Raw genomic sequence first — 25053 nt, forward strand, 5'->3', positions numbered from 1 at the left:
CGGAATAAACAGCGACCAATTACGCCAGCGCACGTCCCGTTAATGATGGAAAGACGAGCTGGGGGGGGGGGGATGGGCCGGGTGGCGGGTAGGGGAAAGGAGGGGGGGTGGCCTTTTTAACGATAGTGTGGGGGGCTGCGTGGAGGAGAGAATGACGGGCGGCAGCTACAAAGTGCTCTAATTAGCATGATAATGATCTGCCATTAGAGTCCGCTGTGCTCTACAGCTGAGCACTACCCGGAGAGAGAGAGAGAGTGAGAGTGAGAGTGAGCGGCAAGAGGGAGACGGAAAGAGGGAGAGGTTGAAATCGAAGCGGAGAGAGAAGATTCAGAGTGGGCAGCGATGATAAAAGTGACGAGATGAATAGAGGTGAAGATGTAAGGTGGAGGGATGACGTCGGACCGCGGCTCGGGACCAGAAAGACGCTCCGGGTGATTAAAAGGAGGGGAGGGATAAGGTCACGGTGGGAATGAAAGGAACAGCAAAGAGGCTGCACCCAATAGATCGACGAAGGAGGGACGGCTAGAAAGACAGATAACCACGGAGGGGTTTAAGGAGGCAACAGCGAGGAAGAGTGCATAGCCTGAAAGTGGCAGAAAGACAGATCATCACAGACGTGTGCAAATTCAATCACCCTGCCTCAGCCTGGCCCCCCCTATAGCACCGCTCTGAACTGAAGAATGAGGCTTGGACATAAGGAGCCTTAATTGACGCCCTCGGTAGAATAAGAGAGCGTGGCAGGGAGTCATCTATGCAGGCTCGATTGGAGCTGTCAACTTTGACCCACAGGAGCCGGCTGCACGGTAAAAAGATCACGATCTACCTGCTCGACCACTTACCAAGTGACGGACAACCCTTACAGACAGACTGAGACACAAAGACGTGAAGGAGGAGCAGGGTGTGTGGGGTGAAGGTTGAGTCTCACCGGATGCACTAATGTGAAAGTCGAAAGGAATCGACAGCTTCTATAGTGGTTCTGTGAGGCTGTAGCCAGGCTCAACTGTGCTTTACGTTTAATGCCAACGTCAACGCACATTTAAAAAAAACAAATAACTATTGCCTTAATCCGACTTTAACTGGACAACTTAAGTGCATGTAAACACGTTACTCGGACTAAAATCTGAGTTCTCCTTATCAGATGAAGACATCCAGATAATGTGATTGGGAATCGATTTTCTCCGGCATGTATACGCTCAATCAGACTTTTAATTGGACAAGCGTGTGTTGGCGTATGACCCCAGAACAAAAACATCCAAGAAAGCCGGTCGTAGAGGAAGAAGGTAAACGGAGCCGGTAGAAGAACCACCTGAGGGATCGCGCGCAGCTTATTTGCAAATTACATTATGTACGAGATTAAAAAATCTGTACTATGATCCATCTTGTTGTTGTCTGAAATGCAGCATGAACAAGTCCTGTTTATTATATGACGTAACAGGTCAACGGGAAAGGGAGACATATTAACATGGTATTAACCTGCTGACAAGACACATATCGCCACCTAGTGTGGAGGAGGAGAACATGTTCCCGGCAGTTATCGGATTTTCTCCGTTGCATGTAAACTGGGACAAGGAGTGCATGTAAACTGTTCACACTGTTGGCAGGTATGTTTTCCATAATAAAACGTTGGTGGGATAATATTTGTTAATAAGCACTTCAGACACAGACAACTGAGACTGATGCTATTAATTTAGTAGCTATTGGCACATAATTAATTGGATAAATTCACCAACTTTATAACAATTCATTATGAAGAGAACATCAGCGTCTTAAGCTAATTTTATGGCAACGCATTAACGTATTGCAAAGACAGTTTGGTTAAAATCAAACATATACATCATGGGGAAACTGGAGGCAGAGTGAGAATATCGCCATAGGCTTCATCCTCTGGGAACCATGCGAGTTCCTTTACCAAGGAAAAGTTGACATATTTCATTCTTCGACTGATAACGCTGCCGTTCCATAAACGGAAATATCCTGTTATGAGTCCTCAGTTTTTCAACACTGCGTCTCAGCGGTAGGTCTGACTGGGGCCCGTGATACGCGCCGACGGGGACCTCTAAGAGCGGTGACTCAGCTAAGCTTGAGCGCTTCCAATTGCTGACTCAACCCCTGAAACTCTGCACCTCCATCACACAGCGCCGTCCTCTGCTTTTCATTCTCCTTCCTCTTTCATCCCCCTTCACACTCTCCTCCTCCTCCTCCTCCTCCGAACCTCCCCTTCCTCCCCTGTTCTGTCTGCGCGCTTCGCTGAACTCTGATGAAGACACACTACGGGGCGTGGGCAGAGATGAGGACAATCTATTTCTCCGGCTCCTCTCCCCTCCGTCTCGCACAGCTTTGCCGCTCTCCTCCTCCTGCTGAGTAAATCCCCGGCCCTCTAACTGTACCCCGTATGTCTCCCCTCCAACCTTTTCACCTCTAATGCCACAACCTCTGCCCTCCTAAAAGCCGTCGGCAGGCTGTGTATTTGAGCGTGTGTTTTTTTTTTTTTTATCCTTGACGTGCGCTGCCTTGGCCTCTAATCTCTCGCCTGGTTTGATGTAATTAGAGCTAATGAAGATTCCCTGATCCTCTGAGCGGCTCGTCCCCCTGGGCCACGACAGCGTGGAAAACTAGAAAGAGCCAGGGAGCAGAGACGCACTGATAAAAGAGACACGGGCTCGTTTAGCACAGCTGATAGCTATGTGTTGTTCTCCGTGTGTGTGTGTGTGTGTGTGTGTGTGTGTGTTTGTCGGTGTGTGTGCGTGTGCTTATTTGTTTAAAAAGATTGATTCCCTGCTGATGCTGCGAGCAGCAACACGATTACCTTGGCTCATAGCGAAGTGTTGTTGTGTGCATGTGCGTGTGTGTGTGTTTAAGTGTCTGCACCAGGGGATTGGCAGAGCCCTTGCAGACTTAGGGCCAGTTGCAGAAAGCAGTAGACAGGCATAATCCTTCATAGCCGTCCTAAACACTTAAATACACAGTGTAGCAACTCCCCTAAATCTGACAAGGCAGAGGCAGACACACACACACACACCGACGCAAACACACACACTTCTTGGCCTTGCACCAAGAGGGAAAAAACCCCGTAGGCTCCCCTGACATGCAACCCTTCACATTTCCCCGCAGAGACAGCCCTCCTCCTCCCTCCTCCTCCTCCCCATCTCCCCCAGTGGGGGGAAGCTTTGATGGCGGCGCTGAAAGGGTCTACTTACATCCCAAATCTCCAGGCTACGTGATCGTCTGTGATCCAGCTGGGGAAAGAGAGAGAGATAGAGAGAAAGAGAGTGATGAGAGGGTTACAAAGGAAAGGCAGATCGTGAGCGGAAGCGAGACTTGTGTGACTGCAGAGGGGAAGAGCTGTGCAGCTGTAGCTATTAATAAGCCGAGAGTGGAACGAGAGAGCTGAGCCTGGAGATTAAGGCTCTGTCCCAATTCTCATTCCGCTGCCTCCTCTCCTCGGTCTCTTCCCCTTTTCTTCACCCCTTTAACCATCCTCCGAATAAATGACGCCTTTTCTGCTCACCCCAAGAACCTGGAGAGCATGTGGAAGCGTTTTAGCGCGATCGGCTTTGCCGATAATTGCCTATTTTTAATCACACAAACTATTTTGAAGGCAGGACCCTGTCTGGAGCTGCAATGAGGCCAGCGCTGTGGCTTTTTTTTTATTTTTAAAGGAAAGACTTTTGGCAGAAAATACACTGTCACTGGCTGACAAAACAAGAAAAAAAAAAAAATAAATGACACTGCAGCTGGACGGCTTGGCTGTACTCACCACCAGGCTCCCGCGGGGCCGTAGTAACCCTTGAACAGCGGCAGAGAGGCCATGACCAAAGGCACCCCCCATGCCATCAGATGGTACAACCTGATAAAAGGCAGACATTTATTTCATTATAAGCACAGAGAGCGGGCAGCTCTGCCCCTGAGAAAAAAGCCTTATAAATAAATCAATTCTTTTCTTCTTCCCTCCATCCCTTTGTTGGCACTCGCATCGGGGTCATTTTTCAGGTGCAGACAAATGTCTATACAGCCAGACAGCCAATTACTCATGGTAATATCAACCATAATTACCCTAACTGCTGAGGAAAAAAAATGATATTCAGAGGAAAATATGTGCATCAAAACCACCAACAGGATGCAGGTTCTCACTTAGCAGGTCCTTGCGAAATGTAGAATTTGAGCGCGAACAAAATAAATAAATACATAAAATAAGCCGTCTTCTAAAGAGAGAACGTGAAGGAGGCTTGAGAGGAGCATACTGGCCATGTGTGAAAAATGATCCCATCGGTGAGTGCCTTCTGAGGTGTGTGTGTCAGACAGATGAGGTGTGTGCTTTAGTGTCTTGGGCGTCTGTGTGGGAGTCGATACTTTATAGAGCGTACAGCGTTGCCTGGTCAATAGAGTGGAAGTCCTGCCCTGACTTGTTCCAAGTACGGTCAATCGAGCAGCGGTGACACGCTTGACACACACTCGATCCCGCTCGAGCTGAGCACCCCGCACACGCATGCCCACTTTGTCACTCCATCGGGGCGCACTGTACATTCCCCCCCTCGTTCTCCGACTCCCCCCTGTGATAGACAGCGGCGAGGGACGCGGGGGAGAAGGACATGGCCGCTGGTTTAAATAGAAGAGAACAGTAGGTGGTAGAGTGGCGTAGTAAATGAATGGATCCGGGGAGAGTTTGGGTTTAATTCGAATATGGGAGGAGGACGTGTGAGAGTAAGAGGAAAACGAGGGAGGGAGAATAAAGAAAGAAGCAAAGAAGGGAAAGTCTGCGTGGTGGTGGTGGTGGTGGTGGTGGTGGTGGTGGGAAGAGGGAGGGAGGGAGGGAGGGAAACGGTGAAATCAGTGTTGCCGGAGAATGGCGTGACGACCGGTGCGCGGGGGTTGTCAGGAAATCAATGTCGAGAGCTCACAGACCCACAAACGCAGCAGAACGCGCGCTGCAGCGCACACTCGCGGGGCTTTGAGAGGGAGATGACGAGGTCCGGAGCTGCGCGCAACATGGGCTTAATGAGGCACAGCAGGACTGCTATGCGCTCTGCATTTCACACACCCGCATGCACATCCACACATGTGCAGACACGCAGACACACACACGCGCACGCAGACACGCACACATACACGCACACACATACACACGAGCCCGTATAGAAATCTCTCTCGAGGCTCAATCTCATTTCTCACCGCCTCACACTACTACTTTTTTTTCCATCCCCTCTGTCTTCGGGTTCATCACCATCTCTCCTCCCTCAGCGCAAAACAGATTCACTTTGCCAGAAATCTTCCTTCACAAAAACGTACGTGCACGCACGCACACACGCGACACGCGCGCGCGCTTCCTACCCTCTCTTGCATCCACTTCAATCATTCTTAGATCATCCAGCCTCCGTTCTCCATCTCCTATGGCGATTTGTTCATTCATAAACCATCACGCTGTGCCGTCACTGCGTGCGTGTGTGTGCGTGTGTGTGCGCTCGTGCAGGCGCAACACGAAAGGGTGGGTGGTAGGTTGGGTTCGGGGGCCGCGGGGTAATTGTGCATGCATGCAACGCCACACACCCGCCTGCCTAAACACATACAGCTTATCTACGTGAAGTCAATACACGACAGCCCCACACTTGTCTCTGCTTCGCTCTAACCTATTAAAGCGCTGTGTTTTTTTTCCACTCCCCTTGTGTGACCAGCCGAAAAAATACAGACGTATCCTCCTCCCGTTTTACTCCCTCTGGAGGTGTGCAGCTGACAAGGCTGTGAAGCAAGCTGATTTTGGCCTCCTAGCCCGGCCCGTCTCCGCACACATAAAGCCGTCTCCTTGTGAGTTACACCACCATTAAATTGTCTGGCTTATTGCTAATCAATGCAGGAAAACTCCCCATAGGGGGTGGGGGGTGGCGCACCTCCCTTAATGACCAAACCGCTCAAACGTGGGACGGCTTGTGCCCACCTAAACACATCCACGGGATACGACCGTGAACAATCGACTTGACGCGGCAAACACAGTTGCCTCTTATTTTTCCGCCTACAGAGCGCGTACATTTTGTTACACTGCGCGTTTCTATCACAACGCTCCGCGCTAGGCATTGAAAATGCAAAAAAGAATTACACACACACTCACACACGGCCAAATTCACACTTGTGCCGTGGAAGGTGCTCATGGGAGTTTGAGCGACAGAAACATAGAGCCACAAAGCGTGAAAATGGGTGTGCACGGGCACACGCAAACACACTCTTAACGGCTGACGCACACACACACACAGACACACACACACACAAGCACGCACTCCCTTTTCAATTAGAGTGTCGGCTGGCTGGAACAGAAAAGGAGGAGGAGGAGGGGCCTGTCACTGCTCTGTGGGGAGACACATGCTCGTGCAGACCAAACACATACACGCACACACCAAGTAAGAAGCGCCCGAAATAATAATAAAAAATAAATAAATAAAAAATAGATACCACGCCACAGCATAATTTCAAAGCAAGGCACAGAGGTGGATGAATAAACTGAAAACATTTTCATACTTACATCTCGTATCTCTTGGTGCTTACTTCCCTGACCAGGTTGAGATACAGGTTCAGTGTGATGAGGCAAACCCAAGCCAAGGCGCTCCAGTCTGCAGACACACACACACACACACACACACACATAAAAAAAAAACATCAAGGTCAAATTACAACACAGCTCTACCACACAGCAAGCACCTGCAAATGTGTGTCCAAGCATGCACGTATGCATGAGAGCGCGTGTGTGCGTGCATGCACGTGCTGCACTTTTTGATAAATGAAGGCCCATTCTGCAATAATATGAGGGAAACCTGTAGCTTAGGGTGATGGATGAGAGGTGGGAGCTCAAAGGGAGATAATGATGAACTGTGGAAAAGCGGAGGGAGATAACACACACGAGTGGGGGCCGTAGAGGAACGGGGAAAAAAATGGAGGAAAGCGAGGTGAAGGGGATGGAGAGGGTGGGAGGGTTTTTTTTTTTTTTTGTCGAGGAGCGGGCTGGAGAGGGTGTAAAGACAGTGAAAGGAAGAATAAAGAATGGGAAAGGAAGGCGCAGTCAGCAGAGTGGAAAAAATGAGCGTATATTACAGAGACGGGTATGAGTCTTGAAAGTTAACTTCCTCTTTTTCTGCCCCCATGTTCAACCCCTTTCCATTGTGTGTGTGTGTGTGTGTGTGTGTGTGTGTGTGTTGACTGGACAGGCAGGGCCGCTCATCATAATGATGGATTCCCATACTGGGCTTACAAACCACCCACACATGCATACACAAACACACCTCTCGCGTTTAAGGAACCTCGGGGAATAGCTAAGAAAGAAGACGGCCAGCTGTCATTATCACAATAAATCACTATTACTGTCACAGCGAAGCGCGTCTTACGCAACTACAAAGCGGCCGAGGCTTCGCCTTAGCTCGCCGACGCGCGCGCGGCCCGGGCTTCACCACCTGTCCCGCCGCGGCCCCCGCCGCCCTCTTCCCTCCGTTTCAAACGCATTTCATAAAATTTTATTGGTGGGAGTTAAAAGAAGAGCTGTGCGCTACGCTGCTCCCACCGGGGCCCCGGCGCTCTGCAACAGAACAAAGTGCCCGTTCAGCTGGTGTTTATGTACAGCCGTTTGTCCTCAGCGTGAGCATCCTCATGATAAACAGAGGTGACACGCACCAACACGGCAGCACTAACTCACTGCCCATTACCGTGTATCTGTCTGAGTGTGCATCTGTGTGTGTGTGTGTGTGTGTGTGTCTGCCAGCGAGACCAATAAAACGAGCCCGGCGAAGTGTCGTATTAGCAGACAGTCCTAACTAAGAATCCTTATGCTAATTAAGGCTAAAGGAGTTGTAATTGCCACCGATGCCAGCAACCACAATGCAAATACAAGCAAGCACGCACGCAGCCGCTTGATTCACACAGAAATCGTTCACTTCCACTTAAAGACGTAGATGTGCCCGATTATCCAAAATGAAAAGGTGGAAACCCTGCACTGTCATTGGAGGAAAACGATCTCCTTATACCGGAGACGGTGACGAGACGGTGAGGCATCTGGTTTGAGGGCGGTTCACTTGACAGGCGGCGGCTGGCCAATAGCTGCACAGGACGGCGCTCGACTTCTCATCATCGCTACGGGTGTGGTATTCTTAGTATGGGCGTGTGAATACTCCTAAAAAACTGAGCGAGTTTAACTGCTGCGATCCCAGCAAATATATCCTCCTCCTCCTCCATTCTTTTATTGAGAACACTCAGGGACAGGACGAACAGGATGGCAATGAATTTAATAAAATACAGGAAGATATGCGAAACAGTACCGACCCATTGTTTGGGAGAGACTAAACAAAGACTCAGTGTTCAAGGCAACACAATATGCGTTGTCATAAACATAACACACTCCCTTGCAAGTTCATTAGGTACGCTAGTGAAAAGTAAGGAACTAGATCTGCTTACTACAGGTCTGAGGTGCTGTTCAACTGAATTAAACACTAGTCAGGTTTACGTGGAGAGTTTTTTCTCGTTCCGACTGAAGGTTTCACGTCAACTGTTTACATGTGAGGTGATATATTCCCATCTGATGTTTACGCGCACCTCTACTTTTTATCGGAAAGGCCGTTTTACAGACGGGTGACATGCACAGATCTATGGAAACATCACGACTGATCAAAGATGCAGGTCTCTCCTCTGATCAGCAGTAGTTGCCATCGCTTTTACAGTTTTTCTATTAAAGCAAAGGCTTGATTTAGAAAGTTTTATGGGGTCATATCCACTTTTGCTATTGTATTGTTTAGCCTTACAGTAGCCGGCCTTCAAGGTTTTCCGGCAGTTACGAATTTGTTCCACGCTTCAGTCTATCCCGGATTCAATTAATTTTTGATGGACCTTTTTTAAACAGTTTGATATTTCTATTTTTTTTCTGCCGTCTAAGCTTGCGATAAAGCCCAGTTCTTTCAGAGTTGTTATTAAAAAGAAACTCTCCGTGGCGCCGCAGACCAGTCGAGGAAACGTCATTTGAACGTCACTTTGTCTTTACGTCAAGACAGATGCAGATGCTTCATTCAACGTTTACATGACTTTGGATCGGTTTGGGAAAAGAAATATTCTGCCCCCGTGAAACCGAATGAAATTTAATTCGGGTTGGGCCTGTTTATTCCGACTGAGGTGTTTATTTGGTTTTGGTTATTGCTAATCAAACCCATTGTAACCGTAATATTTGGCGTCTTGAGACAATTTGTATAGTTACTGACGCTACATAAATAAAGTTGAGTTGAAAATTGATTTGAACCCAGAGAGGTTTGGTAGCCGTTTGACCAATAGCAAAGATTTAAGAAGAAAAAACATCAGTTTAACATTGCAAAATCTCACTTTTTAGTCCATAACTCCTCTGGAAGCAGCTACCTTGGCGTCAACGCTCATTTCCTTCCCCAAAGCCAAAACAACAAAACGACAAAGAATTTTATTTTCAACAGTAATAGTCAAGCTCTTCATCAGATTTTCTTGGATCTCTGCTTTTCCTTTGTCTCTATTGTGCAAATTGCGCCAGTGAGCAATTAATTAGTCTTACCAAAGTACGTTAGCCACCAGGCTTGGAAGTCACAAAGAGATCCCTCCGGATGGGACTCACCCTGTCGAGGGAAAGAAAAGCGGCAAAGGAAGATTATTTTTTTTCCAGCCCATCCACACAAAAAAAAAATAAATAAATAAATAAAAACCCACTGTGTGCGTGTGTGTCTAATGAAACAGGCAAGGGTGACTCACCATGACATATGCTACGCTGTCGAAGAAGGCGGCTATAGTCAGGCTAAGAATCATCTTCTGTGCGGTGAAAATTTAAAAAAAAAAAAAAAAAAGGAGACATGAAGAAGGATTCTCTAACAAAACATCCCCAGTAAAAATGCCAGTGCATTTATATTCACTTAGAGAGAAGGGCAAATTACAGCTCAAATGATCAGTTCTGAGGCTGACAGCTTGGCATACGCCGTCCCTAGTGACAAGTCAGTGAAAATATCACAGAGGAAAGAAAGAGGCTCCTTATTTCCACTTTGTGCCGACTAAACTCACGGCGTTTTATATGAATTAATGCACTTTTTTTTTTTTTTTTTTTTTTTTTCTTAGAGGGAAGCTGTGATGCACACAAGCTAAACTTTGCCCTTTATCGTTTGGTGTCCAGCAGTGACCCTGCCCGGGCTACAGAGGAGGAGGATGAGGAGGAGGCAGCAAAAGAGAGCACAAGAGGGCCCTGAGTGCACTAAAGACTATTGACTGACAGATAACCTTTGTGAGTGGATGGACAGAAGGAGAGGGTTTATGTGGAGTAAGAGGAGGTGGAGGAAGAGGATGAGGAGGGGGAGGAAGAGCAGGAAGACGAGAGGTCGCTTTCGGCAACCCGGTCCAGAGGTAATAGGATCCATCAGAGCTCCATGTTAAGCTGTCATTTGCTTCAGATTAGGAGGATAAAGTGCAGCGCCGCTAAACCTGACAGACCTGCTGGACCGGCTTCAAAACCACAAAACCATTAACAAACTGCACACTCAGAAAAAAAAAGAAGAAGAAGAGGAGGAAATACAAGAAAGAAAGAAAAAAAATTAAATCCTTTTTAGATAAAAAGAGTGGAGGAAGTGGCTGCAATCGCTATCGCTGAATGACCATAAGTCAATTACCTCCACAATTCATTAATCTGTGCATTTTTAATTGGGTTCAATTATGTCTAAGATTTGCCACGGCTAAGTGAGCACATTTCCGGTGTCGACGAAGCGAACAGAAATGGAAAAGACTTGTACAGTGGAGCGTGGTGCAGATTTACCTGGGCTAAAGAGTGATACCTTCGAAGCAGCCAGATCAGAAATAGCATGAAGACGCTGAGGAGAGAAATGAAAAACAAAAAAACAGGGACATTTACTAATCGCAAGGGCAACAAGTCAGCATTACAGGCCAATAACTGCTTCTACACATCATCACGACTGGAGGTTCTGCACTCTATATATTCTTTAGCTTAGTGGTGGGATCATGAAAGCTTCAGTTTAGGTTTAAAATGAATTAAACCTACAAAAGTAAGACCGGCTCATAAAGCCGTTTAATTTATTTATTTTTTTGGTGCAAATCACAAGTCATATCATTCCAAGCATTTTATATTAACTAGTCTGTACTTCCTAAAGTGATACTTTAAGTGATACATGCAGGGTGTGGGCGAAAAAAAAACAAAATACCGCACCCTCAAAGATCAGACACATGAACAGTTTTATAGACAGTCTCATCACAGTGTTCCCACACAAGGTCAGATTAGATCGTAACGTTCATTTTCAAAATGTTGATAGAGAAAAGGATAATCAAAGTCGTCTAGGTGACGTCTTGTATTATCAGTCATACTCCGATATTACTGAATTTCTAATTACAGGCCGCACTTGTCCTCTTGTACATTGTCAAACAAAGGCTTCGGGGGTTTTATGTGTTTACATATCAGAAACATTGAATTTTGTATACTGCTGAATTTTGCAGCTGAAAAATCAAATGCCCCTACTTTGTTGCAAAAAGATCAATAGCTTTACTGCGTAATCCAGAGGCGGCCATTAAGTTGGCTTTAATAATTAATTCATTTTACTTGAGGATTATTTAACGTGCTGTTATCGAACTATCAAACAAGCTGGGATCAGAAATTTTTGGTTTGATGAATACTTTCTTGGCTGCAGTAAAATATGCTTTTAAAAGTTACTCTCCATTGATTATTCTTAAACTTCGGGTCCAACAAGGGACATCGCTAGAAGCAGATGACCAGATCTGAGGAAATCTTAGGTGAATTAAAAGTTCCTCTTAGTTCACTGAAACTCTTTGAGCTGGAATGGTTTTTAGAATTACTCATTAAACTAAACATCGCTATATTTAGGAGTTCTCCCTAGCTAGGCTAGTTAGTTATAGGATGTTTTGGGGATATTTTGTAGCCCCAAATCTCACTGAGTCCGTCTGGGATTCTGTGAATCGACAGAAATATTTGAAACAGCCTCAAGTCGCAGAAGAGGCTTGAATCAATCTGCCTATTACCCTAAAGAATCAGTTCAGCATTATTTGTAGCGCATGGACATTTGGCAAAATTTCGTATTGTAGTGACGAGTAATAAGAGAATTAAAGGAGAGTTCAGAGAAAGCATCATTTGAAGAAAGACAGAAAGCAAAGGAATATTCACCATCCTACTAAGGAGAAAGTTCCCGTGGCTCGTTTTACTGTTAAAATCACCACCTGTAAATTAGAAACAGTTCATTACACCAAGTTCCAGATCTATTAATCATAAAAATAACATATTATCGTGGTTAGCTGTGCTATGACTGCTCTATGTGTTGTATTTGTTATAGGTAAGGCACTGTGGATACAGGCTGACAACACAATACCGTGCTGTCATCATTGTAATCATAAGCTCCAAAACTACCGGGGTGAAGATACTGTCATTTGCTCAAGCATGTGTTCTGCAGGTTCCTGCACATGCATTTAACATTGTGTGAGAGTTGAAGTAAAGAACGGATAAAAATCCCTACCTGACGAGTACAAACATTTGCAATGCAGCGACAACTAGGACATGTACGACACTCATGAATGTCACAACCACATATATTCGAGCTATTTTAACAGGGCTGTTAAATGACAGCTGAGTGAAATGAAATGCAGGTAGATGCGTTAACAAGGCAGGAACCTGACACTCGACATATTTTGTTAAAACTTGCATGCAACCCGAAACTGATCTCAGGGGTCTCATGTAGAAACAAGAAAGGAAAGTAAAAGAGCGAAGGTATGAAGAGAATGTGTGAGTCGGTTCACGGAGCTTGAGGGAAAATGAAAGGGCCGGCAGTAGCCGTGCATGCAAAACAGAGACGGGCCTCACACTCCTGCGCACAATCAGAGCAGCACAACAACAAGCTTCGATCGGTCTGATGACCTATAGTCACCCCTGTGAAAACACTGCCACGCTAAGTGTTGCTCTACAAAGAAATGACACACATCCACTGCAAAAAGAACAAAACTAAAAAAAAAATAAAAAATTAACAATTCAATCCTTGAATGCACTGAAGGAAATCTGAAATTTTATAGACTTTAATTTATAAAAAGGGAAGGCTTATTCACTCCGAGGCATATCCTCTCTGAGGCCTTTTACATGTTTATTACTGTTTTAATCGCATTTACATTTTAATCATGGCTCCCAACATGGCGCTGCAGGAATGTTAAAAAGGCTCAGACTACGCACTGTGTTGCAAATTGCTTGCTTTTTTTTTTTTTTTGTACCCCTCAGGTTATTTGTGTAATTTTTTGCTTTGCAAAAAACAACCATGTGTGTCATGGTTATCAGTCAATATACAGTGTTATGATGAGTTGAATTCGACCTTACTGACGCCAGAGCATGAGCAGCTCCCGAAAAACTAGACATCACAATGATGCAACACCTCCATTCTTCCCCCAACTTAGTTGAGATGAGAAAATTGGGTCTGAAATACATGTACTTGTCCACGTCTCTCAGTGGCTGGACAAACCTTATTCTCCTTGTCCATTCAGAGATGTCTCTCTTTTCTGCACTGATATGATTTCAGTAAAAGTTCAGCATTTATTAACTCCAACTTGCAACCACACAACTCCACACAACTGATTAGTTGCAGAATGATGCCCACACAACCGCACATTGACAATTTTTCCACGTAGTCATCCCTTGCAGGATTATAAACCAAGTTAATTGGGGTAGAGTTGTTGGATATAAGATATTTTCTGCATACAGACTCTCTAAACAATTCTAGATTGATGAACATCGTGAATAAACACTGATGTTTAGCTGATAAAAAAAAAAAGTTGCATTGTGCATAAGCATTTTTGCAATCATCATTATGAAAACAGATAGTGGATGAATTAATGATAATTTTGTGATCAAAGTTTGACACAAAACTGATATAGCTGAGTAAGCTAAGGTTGTCGCTCTGCATCGAGGTCAGTCAGTCAGACAGGTTATGAAAGACTTTGATTTGTTACTTGCAGTTATGATAATTTGTCAGAAATAGAGCGAAACTGGAACTAGGCAAGACAGCATTACTGCAGCATTCTTCCTCCAACTTAAAAAAACGAAGACAACCTGGAGGCTGATGCTGCTGACACGCAACGATACTCACACTTACACGTTCACTGCACCACAAAACAGACCTGATACTGCCTCCGGTCTCTTATCTGCTCCGTACATGTCAACCTTGATTTAGCAACAAAGTGCAACCAGTCTAAATAGTCTCTAACTAGGTTACTCTGCAGATAATGTGAGTATTGAAAGGTTTATCAATCATCTTTTAAAGAGATAGAGAGGGTGACAATACAAGAGCCACCTGTTTGGCTCTTAGATTGCATTGTGCAAAGGGCTCCTGTTGCTGTGAACATGAACAGCAGCACGATTCAAGATTCTCAAGATTCATGATCCAAGAAGTTTATTGTCATATACACAGCAAATGTTACAATCAGCAATGAGATAAACTTTACTCTAAGCATAAAAATTAATAAATGAAATAAGAAGGGCTATGTACAAAAGTGTAGTCGGAATATAAGGCTCTGTTAGTTGCGCAATGCTGCCACTGTCGTAGGATATTTGGAATGTGCGTTGTACAAGTATAAAAAATTTAACATTGTCAGCAATACGTGCTGATGAATCAATGAGATAATTTGTGCGCATAGTGCAATCAAATGCAACACTGTAAATCATCACATTGGGCTCATGCTACTGTCCAGTAAGTTAACAGCTAAGACGTGGTTGGAGTAGTCTCAACTACAATTCACTACAGCAGAACCAGAGCAGAAATACGAAGGGAATTAGGATGTAAGAAGCAATAGTTTCTGAATAGCCGAGCACCAGAGCCTAAATCTGGATACAAGGAAGAACAGGGAGCGAGGGCAGGGAACAGAAGTGGAGTGATGTGGGGACATCTGAGTAGATTAAACATAGCGGGCATGCATGAGACAAGTACTAGTTTCAAACGAACGAGGTAATGCGCATCTCTGCCTTATATTTAATTAAATCTAAACCTTTGGATGTGTTTTAGGGGCACTATCTTTAACAGAATATGTGTTAATCCATTAAATTATCTGGGTAAAATCAGCAATACTAGCAAACTATAACACTGGGAACGCATGGAAACCTTCACTTAAATGGAAATATTGGCATGAAAGAAATGCAATTATACTACATTTAAATAATTAGTCTATGATATTATGTTGTACAAGATGGGATGTGTATCAACTGCTTTGCTTTAAAGAATAATAACCTGCAAAGGTACCGGTGATCATTGCTATTAAATAAATGTAGCATAAAAATTCATGTTATTTCCCTGAGAACTGCAGTGAAGCAATGGCATAAAAGTTACATGCAGTTACACACTTCATACAGGCTCTATCAACATTATCTTAGTCTCTTTTTTAACATCACAGCTAACATCAAAACTCTTTCCACACGCAGGCTCGAGGATCAACATTAAATTAACATTTAATATTGAGCGCACCTTGTTACATAAAAAATGAATAGGAATAGCTTAAAGACACGAGGCTGGTAATGGCCGTGCCACTTTGCGTTAATCAGCTTTTCAGATACAACAGAAAAACATTAGCTCACCATTAGAAAGTGAGCTCGTAAAGCTAGTTGTGTGAGCTGACGTAACATTAATGTGTGCCAATATAACGTTATTTACAGCTACCACAGCAAACATTTTAGACGACTGGCAACTGTGAGAGTTAAACATCAGTATCCAAACAATATCAGGGCCCCGTTCATCATCTAATCAATCGACAAATCAATAAACAGAAACCTAGTTGGGTACATAATCTATTACTGGCAGCAATAACAGTGTACCGTTATGTAGCTAATTAGCTAAAAGCTAAAACTTTAAATTACACTGACGTTAGCTACTTACGCATCGATAGTCTTCTGAGTGCGTATTAAAAAATACGCAGCGTGAATTGTTGCCAACTGATTCGGAATTGTGTGCTTCCATTTTCAGTGTCACGGCAATTACTACTATTTTTCTTTTCACACAATTTCGCTTCAACGTGTTTTTGTTTTGTTGTAGCTTTTCTTATACTTCCTGTTCCTACAGTGTGCGAAAAGGGACAAAAATGGTCACTCGCCCGACTGACTCGAAAGCCTTGACGTAAGGAAAGAGTTTCGGGGCGTTGCTTTTTAAAAATATGTCGACGAGTCCGTTGTTTATTTACTCAAGATACTAACATATTATATAATTACATAAGTTTAATTATATGTACATTTAATTCACTTCTCAAAAGCACAAAAAAGTCCCATATTTACATCTTTAACTGTAGGAATTTTTACACCCTTAAAACATATTACTATTTGTGCAAAATCCATTGCGAGGACTTGAAACTACACGTAAAGGTGTAAAAAGCAATACAGTTTAGTCAAAGCCTCTGGCATTCCTCCTCCTATGATAAGCTTGTCTTTACCTTTATTTAGAAACAAGGAAGCTCATTAGCTCATCAGTTAAGGGCAGGATGAGGACAGCATTTGCTACATTGCATGTAAACAGTCTGAATCAGAAAAAAGAAAGAATTTTCTAGGTGTGTCTGTTTAGATATGTCTGCAGACAACAGATCCCTTTGATAGATTTCATCTGCGTTTTCAAAAGTTTCACGTTTCTCTGAAAGAAGACAAACAATGTAAAATATTCTTTAAATACAATTAATTATGGTTATTTTAAACTAAAATGGAGCGCATATTTCTTGACTACGGGAATTAAACTTGAATTTCAAGTGGCCTATAGCTCAGCAAACTGTGGTTACACAAGTTAACTAAAATAAACAAGTAACTTGTTTCTGCATGGGTGTCTTCCCACTCAAGTGGAATTTTGACTTTGCTGATGAGGAGTTTGTGCAGGACTTTAGATCTCTGCCATTCTGCATGTTTGCATGAGAGAACAAAGGAGAAAATCAGAGTGGAAAGTGGGTGTGTTGCATTCTGTTGACCTATTGTAACACTGAAACCCCAGCTGTACTCGGTGGCCTTTGAGGCTGTCACTGTCAGTTACTCGGTGAACAATGAAGGGAATCTGTTATTTCTTATTTTCCTTTTTTTTTAACTTTACATGAAACAGCACATGCAGACAGAAGATATAGGACACCTTTGTGCTATCTTAACATAAATGTAAAAATATTCCAAGACGAACTTGTCTCCCCTATACTGCATAATAGGGTATTACTGTTACAAAACTGTACAAATGCAAGAGAAGCTGATTGCATTCCAGTCATAAGATTTCAGAATATATTGTTTATGTCCTAGTGTTTTCTTGTTCCTGGCCATTTTGTCAGTTTATATGGATAACTGACACTTTAAATCTCCAAATATTTTTTTTCCCCAACCACAATATAGAAATTCTGATATAAAACATATGTTATTCTCATGAATACACAACAAATGGAGTACATTTATAGAAAAGTTTATTTTACAAACACATGTTATCAGTATAAAAACGGTGCAGAAGGTGCACAAAAGCACTTGCTAAGTTTGACAGATGGACCTAAACAAAAATAATACCATGATGACAGAAAATGACAATGACAACAACAACAACAATGCATCTCATGGAAACTCTCATTATTCTTCGTGCGGAAGAATTATCAGTTGATTCCAGTTCATTGACCATGTAGGACATTAGGAGATCATAGGCAGCTACAGTAAGCATCTGCCTCCTTCCAGGCATTAGAAAACACAACAAGTGAATGGAGTAATGGTTCTACAGAGAAAGAGAAAAAAAATAACAATCATCCGAACTCACTAACATCATCAGCATCACAGGGGATGCGGAGTCTTTCGTCAGTATTCCCCCACATAGGGGCTGTTCGAATGACAGGTTGTGCCGGGGACATGGTCCACTTCTTTCTCAAGCTTTGAAATAACATTTGGCTCTCAAACATACAGTGTGAAGTAATAAATATGCATTAAATAACGGCTTAAATATGTTTCATTTATGTATCACGTGAGGCATAATGTGTGCAACACTTTGGAGTGCAAATAAAACCCTTAGTGAGTAAGTAGCACACAAATGCTTTCTTCAGGATCAACACATCTACAGTCAGTACCAAAGAGTAGACCAACACCATGTAGGTTTGTAGACAGAGGAGGCTGCCTTCTTCTCTACTATCAAAAAGTTTATCCATAAATGTCATCAGTTGAAAAGGAAACCAGGAACATGGCCTATTGAGAAAAGTCAGTTGAGCTACTGCAGTGAAAAAAAACTGTCTCTCAGTTTCTGTTGGTTTACTGGCCCCAGCCTCCGATGCCAATCTCCTTCTTGTAGCGCTTGGTGAGTGTGTTGGCCTGCTGAGTGAGCTTGGACAGAACATCTTGCAGTCCGGTCAGATGGTACTGGAACTGCTTCTCCAGGTCCTCGTCCTCTTCGTCGTCGTCCTCCTCGGACGACATCGACGCGGAGGAAGACACGGACATGGAGGAGTTTGTGCGTGTCATCTTCATGCCCTCCTTGCGCCTCTCGTCGGCCGCGGCGCACCTGACTCCCCACTCGATGTCCGTGCGGATGGACTTGAGCAGCTGGTAGTAGCTGTACATGTCCCCCTCGTCCACGTCCGACTTCATGGAGCTCATCTCGCTCTCCTCGCCCAGCGGGACGTCCCGCAGCAGGCTGGGCACCATGACGGTCTGGTCCATGTTGTTCACGGCGCCGATGAAGCGGTTCATCGCGTTGAACAGGGAGTTCTTCTGGTTGTTGCTTTCTGCCAGCTGCTGCATCATCATCTTGGCTGGAGATTTGTCAGAAAGCAAAGGAGAAAGATCCGAGTTTCTTGTCTGAGTTCCTCTTTTGTGAGAGTGCCCTGCTTTGTTTCCGGGCTGATCGGCTTAAAGAAGCGGCTGGCTTGTCTGTAAAGCTGGAGCGTGGATTGGCTGTCCGGTGAATCAGGCGAGTTGCGCTGGTGTGCCTGGGCTTTTGGGTGTTCCGGTTCAGCGTTTGAGCTCTTCTCGTTCTTTCCCAGGGAATCTGCGAAGGGGTTTATATAGCTTCTAATACAGGTGGTTTCGCACAACGAAGGCGGTCCTACAACCTGTTTGTCGAGTTCCTCCGAGTGTAACCAGAGACAAATGACCTGAAATAGCACCCAGAGCGGAGCGGGGAGGCATGGCACATTTTTTTTTTTTTCGGCAAGAGGAGTGGCATCAAGTTCGCAAGTTGGATAGCAACAACGAAACATGATGCAAACACACAAGAAAACATACAGGGGAGATACATGTCCCCTGCTCATGCGTTACTGACTGCTGGCAATGTTGTAGCGCACGTGTTTAGACACGGCAGTCTCATCCCAAACTGTATTTACCGTGCAACGTGCTGTCTATGTGATTCGATTTCCGCTCTAAGAAATCTCTCACATTACATCAGCATATCACACATTCTGTTCCGATGAGCAAGTCTGCCGGATACTCAAGGGTGAGGCGCCCGGTGCCGGTGTCATGAATATTCATGAGCTGAGCCATCAGCCCACTGCTCCGAGCTCCGCTGAGGCCAATAATCGTCAGGGTTTATGCGTTTCGGAGGCGGAACAAGTGGACGGTCACCAATGATAGGGCCGCCGGCGCGTCTGTCACACAGAGAAAACAGAAGCCACACGTGGTGTTGTTTCAAGCTTCGGCATAAGTTTTGATGTAAACCATAGACTGGAAGACCACTGGAGTCACTGGCAGTTGCTGTAAATCCCCCCTTAGATGCTCATGGATCTATTTACTGCCATCCTGCCTTTCCACATTATTCAATTAGATGGCCCATATGAAACGTGGCTATGAGCCCAAAGTAGACTCCCTGAAGAGTCCCTAACAATCAAAAGCAAAACAAAAAAAAAAAGTACCTGGGAATGTTTTATGTAATCTTTAACAGTGGATGAGTTGTCTCATAATATTTTCAGTTGAAATATCTTAATCTTAAAACTGTCAAATAACTGCTGCTGATTTAGCCACACCGTTTTTTTTTTTTCATTTTTTTCCCCCCTCATCTAAAAAGAAACTCAAAGCTTGATTTACTCTACGCTTCTGTTCCATTCATTTTTAGGAAACTTCCCAGGACGCCGGCAAGAATTCCGCAAAGTAACAAATGCCACATCAGTGAGTGTCTCCATAAACTATACCCTTGTGGCCACTGTCCAATCATAAGTCAATTATAGTGATAGAATATGTATTGAAAATCTAAAAGAGCAAGTTCACTCTTCATCACTTTCACAGTAGCTGAAATATAACATTGCCTGGTAATGTTCCCTTGGGATAACTTCACACGACTGACGGGATTTTCCGATTACACTTAAGACCAAACTGTTGCGCCAGCCAGTTTCCAGCAGTGCTGGTGGATAGCTGATTTTCCTGTACACTTCAGCTGCGGGGACTCCCTCACCCACCATTCCCCCCTGCAACAGAAATAGCCCTCCATTAGTTGTTCATGCATTAGGTGCACGGGTGGGATGACTCAGTCCGTAATCTGAGCTTTGGGTAAACACTTCTGGTCAAGGTGAATCTGTACAAACATGTTTTTCACTGTACGGCTATCGAAATACAATAAATTATGCCGTGTGCATTAAATTAAAATGTGTCCGAGGTGTCCCACACCAAAGTCTTAAAATAGATCAACTCTGCATTAAGCGGTAGACTCACAGCATATAAAAGAGGGCGGGAAGAGAGGGCTGGCATTGAAACGTGGCCTGACTGATACTACATGCCCAGGAAGAGACACGCAGTATGCGGGCACGGTCTGTTCTCGAAGTTAGCAAATGAATCAGCGCCAAAAAATTGTCGCTCAGCAAGAATGGGGAGGTTGTGAACACGTATGGTAAAACCTGCTGAATGAGTTTCTCTCTCTTTCTCTGCCCCATTCTACTCCTGAGTCTTCTCTTTGTATGTCTCTTGTCTATTTAAATTGTTTCGAACACTGGTGGTACCACAACTCCCTACCCCGAAGCCAGGGGTGGACGAAGTACCAGTATTGGGGTACAATAGCATAATGTGATGATACCCATTAACAGTAGCATGAAGTGATTGATATCAGTGAGAGAAGCAGAAGCAGTAGCCACAATGCTGAATGCAAACTTGCAGCTGGTTAAGGTGGAGCTGAGTCAGACTTCCTTATAGCCCTGGATATTGCAATCGAAAATATATAAAGTAAAAGTCTTATTTTATATAAATTTTCAATTATTGATACGAAAGTGACAAGCAATAAGTTAGCAGTTATAGAAAAGTACAACATCCATGCTAACCCCAGCCCAAACTAACACAAACTTGAAGTATTTACAAGCGGAAGAAACACTCAGGACGTTACCTTAAAAAGTTAAATTGAAATACCACCGTGTAAAAAAATACTCAACTTAAAGACCTCCATTTAAATGTCAAATTTGTCCGTTACGCTCCTTTGCGCATGCTATATAACGTATAAGCAGCATTTTAACATTGCAGACAGTCAAGTTGGAGCTTGTAATTTGCTTTAAATGCTTCTAGTTTTGTGAATGTCAACTCTTAAAGCCTGGACACATCAAACTGATAGACAAGAACTAAATAATAAATACCTCTGTGTACGAGCAGGTGCCAATCGTCCTCATCCAAAAAGAAAAAACAGGAAATCAAGAGTCTTTATTAGCAATGTGAGAACATAACAAAATTTACTCCTGGCTTAAAGGCACACACATAATACACAGACATTTCAATAAATTTTATGAAAAAACTTAGAAAAAAGAAAAATATGTAACAGAAATGTAAATAATGCAGTAATGTACACATCAACTCTGACCTGTTTTCAGATCCAGACTCAAAAACCCATCGGTTTAAAACCGCTTACTCACTCCACCACCCTAAACTCCAACACCGCCCTACCTCACCTTCTTCATTTCCAAAGTTTTAATCATACTGTTTTATTAAACACAGTACATTGTCTTTTCGTTAATGCTTGAATGTTGTTTATTGAATGTTTCTTGTATGTGTGACTGTAGATGCGTTGTATTGTTCTGTTCCTCTGTTCTTTTCTGTGAAGCGTCGTTGGGCGACTTGAAAGGCGCTTCCTAAATAAAATTTATTAATCATTATCATTATTATTAAAAGTGCAACATAGTGCAAGCCCAGAAGAGATTGTGGCCAGATAACTAGAAAGAGACGGAAAGCGCTAGAAGCCATCGTACAAAGATGACTTCATGCTGATCATATCCTACATTTTCTACATTCCAGATGATCATGTCATTGTGAAAATTGAAGTGAAGAACCTCTCTGAACATTAGTTCCTATTCTAGAGGAAAGCATACTAAACAAGTTAAACAGTGAATCAGAGGGACCTGCCCTTCCTCTGATCCAACACGTTAAATTTACTGAAACATTGAAGACACACCACAAAAACTAAGGAGGAGCAGGAGTTTAAAACGGTGCAAAAAAGAAATGCTACTCAGTTGTACTTCAAGTGACAGTTTGAGGATTTCCATTTTGTCGTCTCTGTCAGCACCTATGACAGCGGGCGGTAGTTTCGGGTGTGGTCGTGAACCTCGCTGTCAAAGATCCAAAGAGCGGCCTGTGTGACACGGTCAGTCAGTACAATGTCAACCCCGCCTTTTCTGGCAACAAGACGTCTGGGTGATGGCTTATGTGCCGCTGAATGTGGACGACTTGTCATGTTACATAAGAACGTCTCCACAGACACCTATTACTCAATCCTCTTAATGCAAAGACTTTTATATCATTTCAACAGAGGGTAATAGGCTCCACGATCACTTTGTTGGTTTGTTTTGCAACTGCGACAAACGGAAATCCTCAAGACAACCACTTAAAAAACAATACTGTACAACAACTAATCAGTTAATTTCCACCTCTGGTAGAGGTTTGGTTGCCGTCCTGCTGCTCCTCAATCTCAGATCTGCCTGAGATGCAAAGCTTCACAAACGCAAATTACCTAGTCCAGAGGTGTTCAACGTTTTTCAGGCCAAGGACCCTACATGTGTTCTATATTAAACTCGACCTAGAGCTATTTATAAATATACGTTATTATTCTCATTTTGCATTCAGTATTAAGCTATCCCGCACTCCTTTACTAAAATATGATGGATTCATGTTAATGTGTAGTTAAAGATTTAAATTTGTGGGGGGAAATTAAAAAAAATATATATATATGTGTATAAAAAGTGTCTAATCAACCAACGATTTTGCAACCCCCCCTGCAGTATCTCCGTGGACCCCCTAGGGGTCCCAGACCACCTTTTCAAGACCTACGGTTTAGATTGACTGGTCTAGTGTGGCGCTCTGTGTGAAGGTTCGCTGAATGAGTCAAGTGTGGACTGAAAGATAACCTCAATTTGTCTCTTTACTAAAAACATGTTGGGTTCGTGTTAACGTGCATTTAAACAAATTCAATTTCTTGGGGGGACATTAAAAACATATATACGAAAAATGTCTAATCAACCAAAGACCACGGACATCCGGCGGACCCCCGTTGAAGACCTATGACCTAGTCTTGACCCCACTCTGACGATTAGCCGAGCCCAGATACACTTAGAAGAAGGGGGGGGGAAAGCAGGTCAGCAGAGCAAACGCGCACCACTGCTGAGCAGAGATCAGATAGAAACAGGCGCTGGCTTTGCTTTCTCAACAGAGCTGTCAATCACGGGCCCCACCTCGCCGAGTTCCTCTATTCTCCTGTGAAAGGCCGCTCCACTTGTCAGAGGACGCACTGCGCCTGAATGCAACAACGAAACCCGGATCAGTTCGGGAGGGTTTCTCAATTGTGTGCCATGTCAGAAGCTGAGCATCCACCGATTACGGCGGGTGTCATCATCATCCCAGAGGCTTCAAAGGGTGAAGTAGAAAGTCGGGAGGGAGGGGAGATGGTGGTGGAGGGGGAGCGGTGGTGCACAGCCCTATAGGAACAGGCAGCTTGAGTGGGAAGTCTAGTACTTGTCATCACGACTGCATGTTGCCGAAAACGGAGAGTGAGGCAGGGGTGTGGGAGTTCATGGGGGAATTTGGAGGGTGAAGCGGCAACAGCAATTAGATCAACAACACCAGCGAGAGCAACAACAGCCCGCATCGTGAGCAGTCAGGTGGAGTGGGACAGGCCTGCTGCATGACTTTATAAGGTAGTAAATGAGGCGTCACAGCGGAGTGCAGGAGGGTGTGTGAAGGAAAGCCTAACTAACTCTGCAAGTTTTTTTTTTTTTTTTCAAATGAAATTCATAATAACATCACATTAAAGCAGTCAAAGTAATTCTTGTCATGGATTTAATAAGATTTTTTTAATCTGATTAAACTGTCATTTGAAAACATATTTCTTTTATAACTGAGCCTTGCGCGCCACTTAATGCTACGATTTGAAGCTGCTAATCTTCACTAAAACAAATTATTCTTGTGATGAGGACAACTCGACGAAGCAGACAACTACATACTTTGATAAACTTTGCATCGAAGGCAGATTTGGGAGTGGAGGGAGGCGGGGCAGCAACCAGTCTAGAGTCACAAGTAATAATGTCTGAGTTTAGATTGTTCTGGAAATTTGCACACGGTAGCTACTGCATTCAAAACACAAATCAGTGAATAAATAAACAAATTAACCGTTTAAGACCTGAACATCCGCCTGCACATAAAAAAAAGCTTGCGTATTTGAATTACCGTAAGTCACCGATTAACAGAATTTGAAGTGTGGCTGTACACCGGGAAATTGCGCTTTTTGGGAATATATTTGCCATTACGGTAATGATGACGTACCGCTGTTGTCGCCTGCAAGTTGGGGAGCGACTCAAGACCGGAGAGCCCCAGGAAGAGAGAGTTGTTTTTTGGAGGGATTTGTTGGTAAGAACCTTAAAGTAAAAGTTAGTTATACCCTTGAGGTGTCACGAAGGTCTCCTAGACAAAAGCACAACTTCCCAGTGTTCAGCCACACTTTGAATTTTGTCAACAGAGCAAACCCCTGTGAGTTACGGTTATTCAAATACCTCCTGCTTTAAGGCATCACCAGCAATACGTTCAGACTTTAAAGGGTTAAACAATTCAATTTCGCGATCAGGTTCGGTTCAGGTTTGTTGCAGCTTAAAGGTTAAATCTCTGCGCTGTAAAACATC

The 25053-nt window shown here is 43.8% G+C and overlaps 2 protein-coding genes across 2 annotated transcripts in view; both read right to left on the reverse strand.

The window, feature by feature from the left end:
- The window catches only part of si:dkey-100n23.5 (cyclic AMP receptor-like protein A), a 56252-nt gene extending 40203 nt beyond the window's left edge, over positions 1–16049 (reverse strand). Inside the window, exons 1-8 of the mRNA XM_047601516.1 lie at positions 15882–16049; positions 12149–12201; positions 10775–10829; positions 9730–9786; positions 9536–9596; positions 6509–6596; positions 3758–3847; positions 3198–3236 (exon numbers count right to left, since the gene is read on the reverse strand). Of these exons, the coding sequence (XP_047457472.1) occupies positions 3198–3236; positions 3758–3847; positions 6509–6596; positions 9536–9596; positions 9730–9786; positions 10775–10829; positions 12149–12201; positions 15882–15962 (524 nt within the window). The 5' untranslated portion in view covers positions 15963–16049. The remainder of the gene's footprint in view (positions 1–3197; positions 3237–3757; positions 3848–6508; positions 6597–9535; positions 9597–9729; positions 9787–10774; positions 10830–12148; positions 12202–15881) is intronic.
- A 1352-nt stretch (positions 16050–17401) lies between these two features.
- Positions 17402–19041, reverse strand: LOC125017857 (mid1-interacting protein 1-B-like). The gene has a single exon (XM_047601377.1). It carries the CDS (start codon positions 18731–18733, stop codon positions 18239–18241), a length of 495 nt encoding a protein of 164 aa, XP_047457333.1. The 5' UTR covers positions 18734–19041; the 3' UTR covers positions 17402–18238.
- Between the last annotated feature and the right edge of the window lie 6012 nt (positions 19042–25053).

Source organism: Mugil cephalus, chromosome 12, assembly GCF_022458985.1.
Source record: "Mugil cephalus isolate CIBA_MC_2020 chromosome 12, CIBA_Mcephalus_1.1, whole genome shotgun sequence".
NCBI lineage: Eukaryota > Metazoa > Chordata > Actinopteri > Mugiliformes > Mugilidae > Mugil > Mugil cephalus.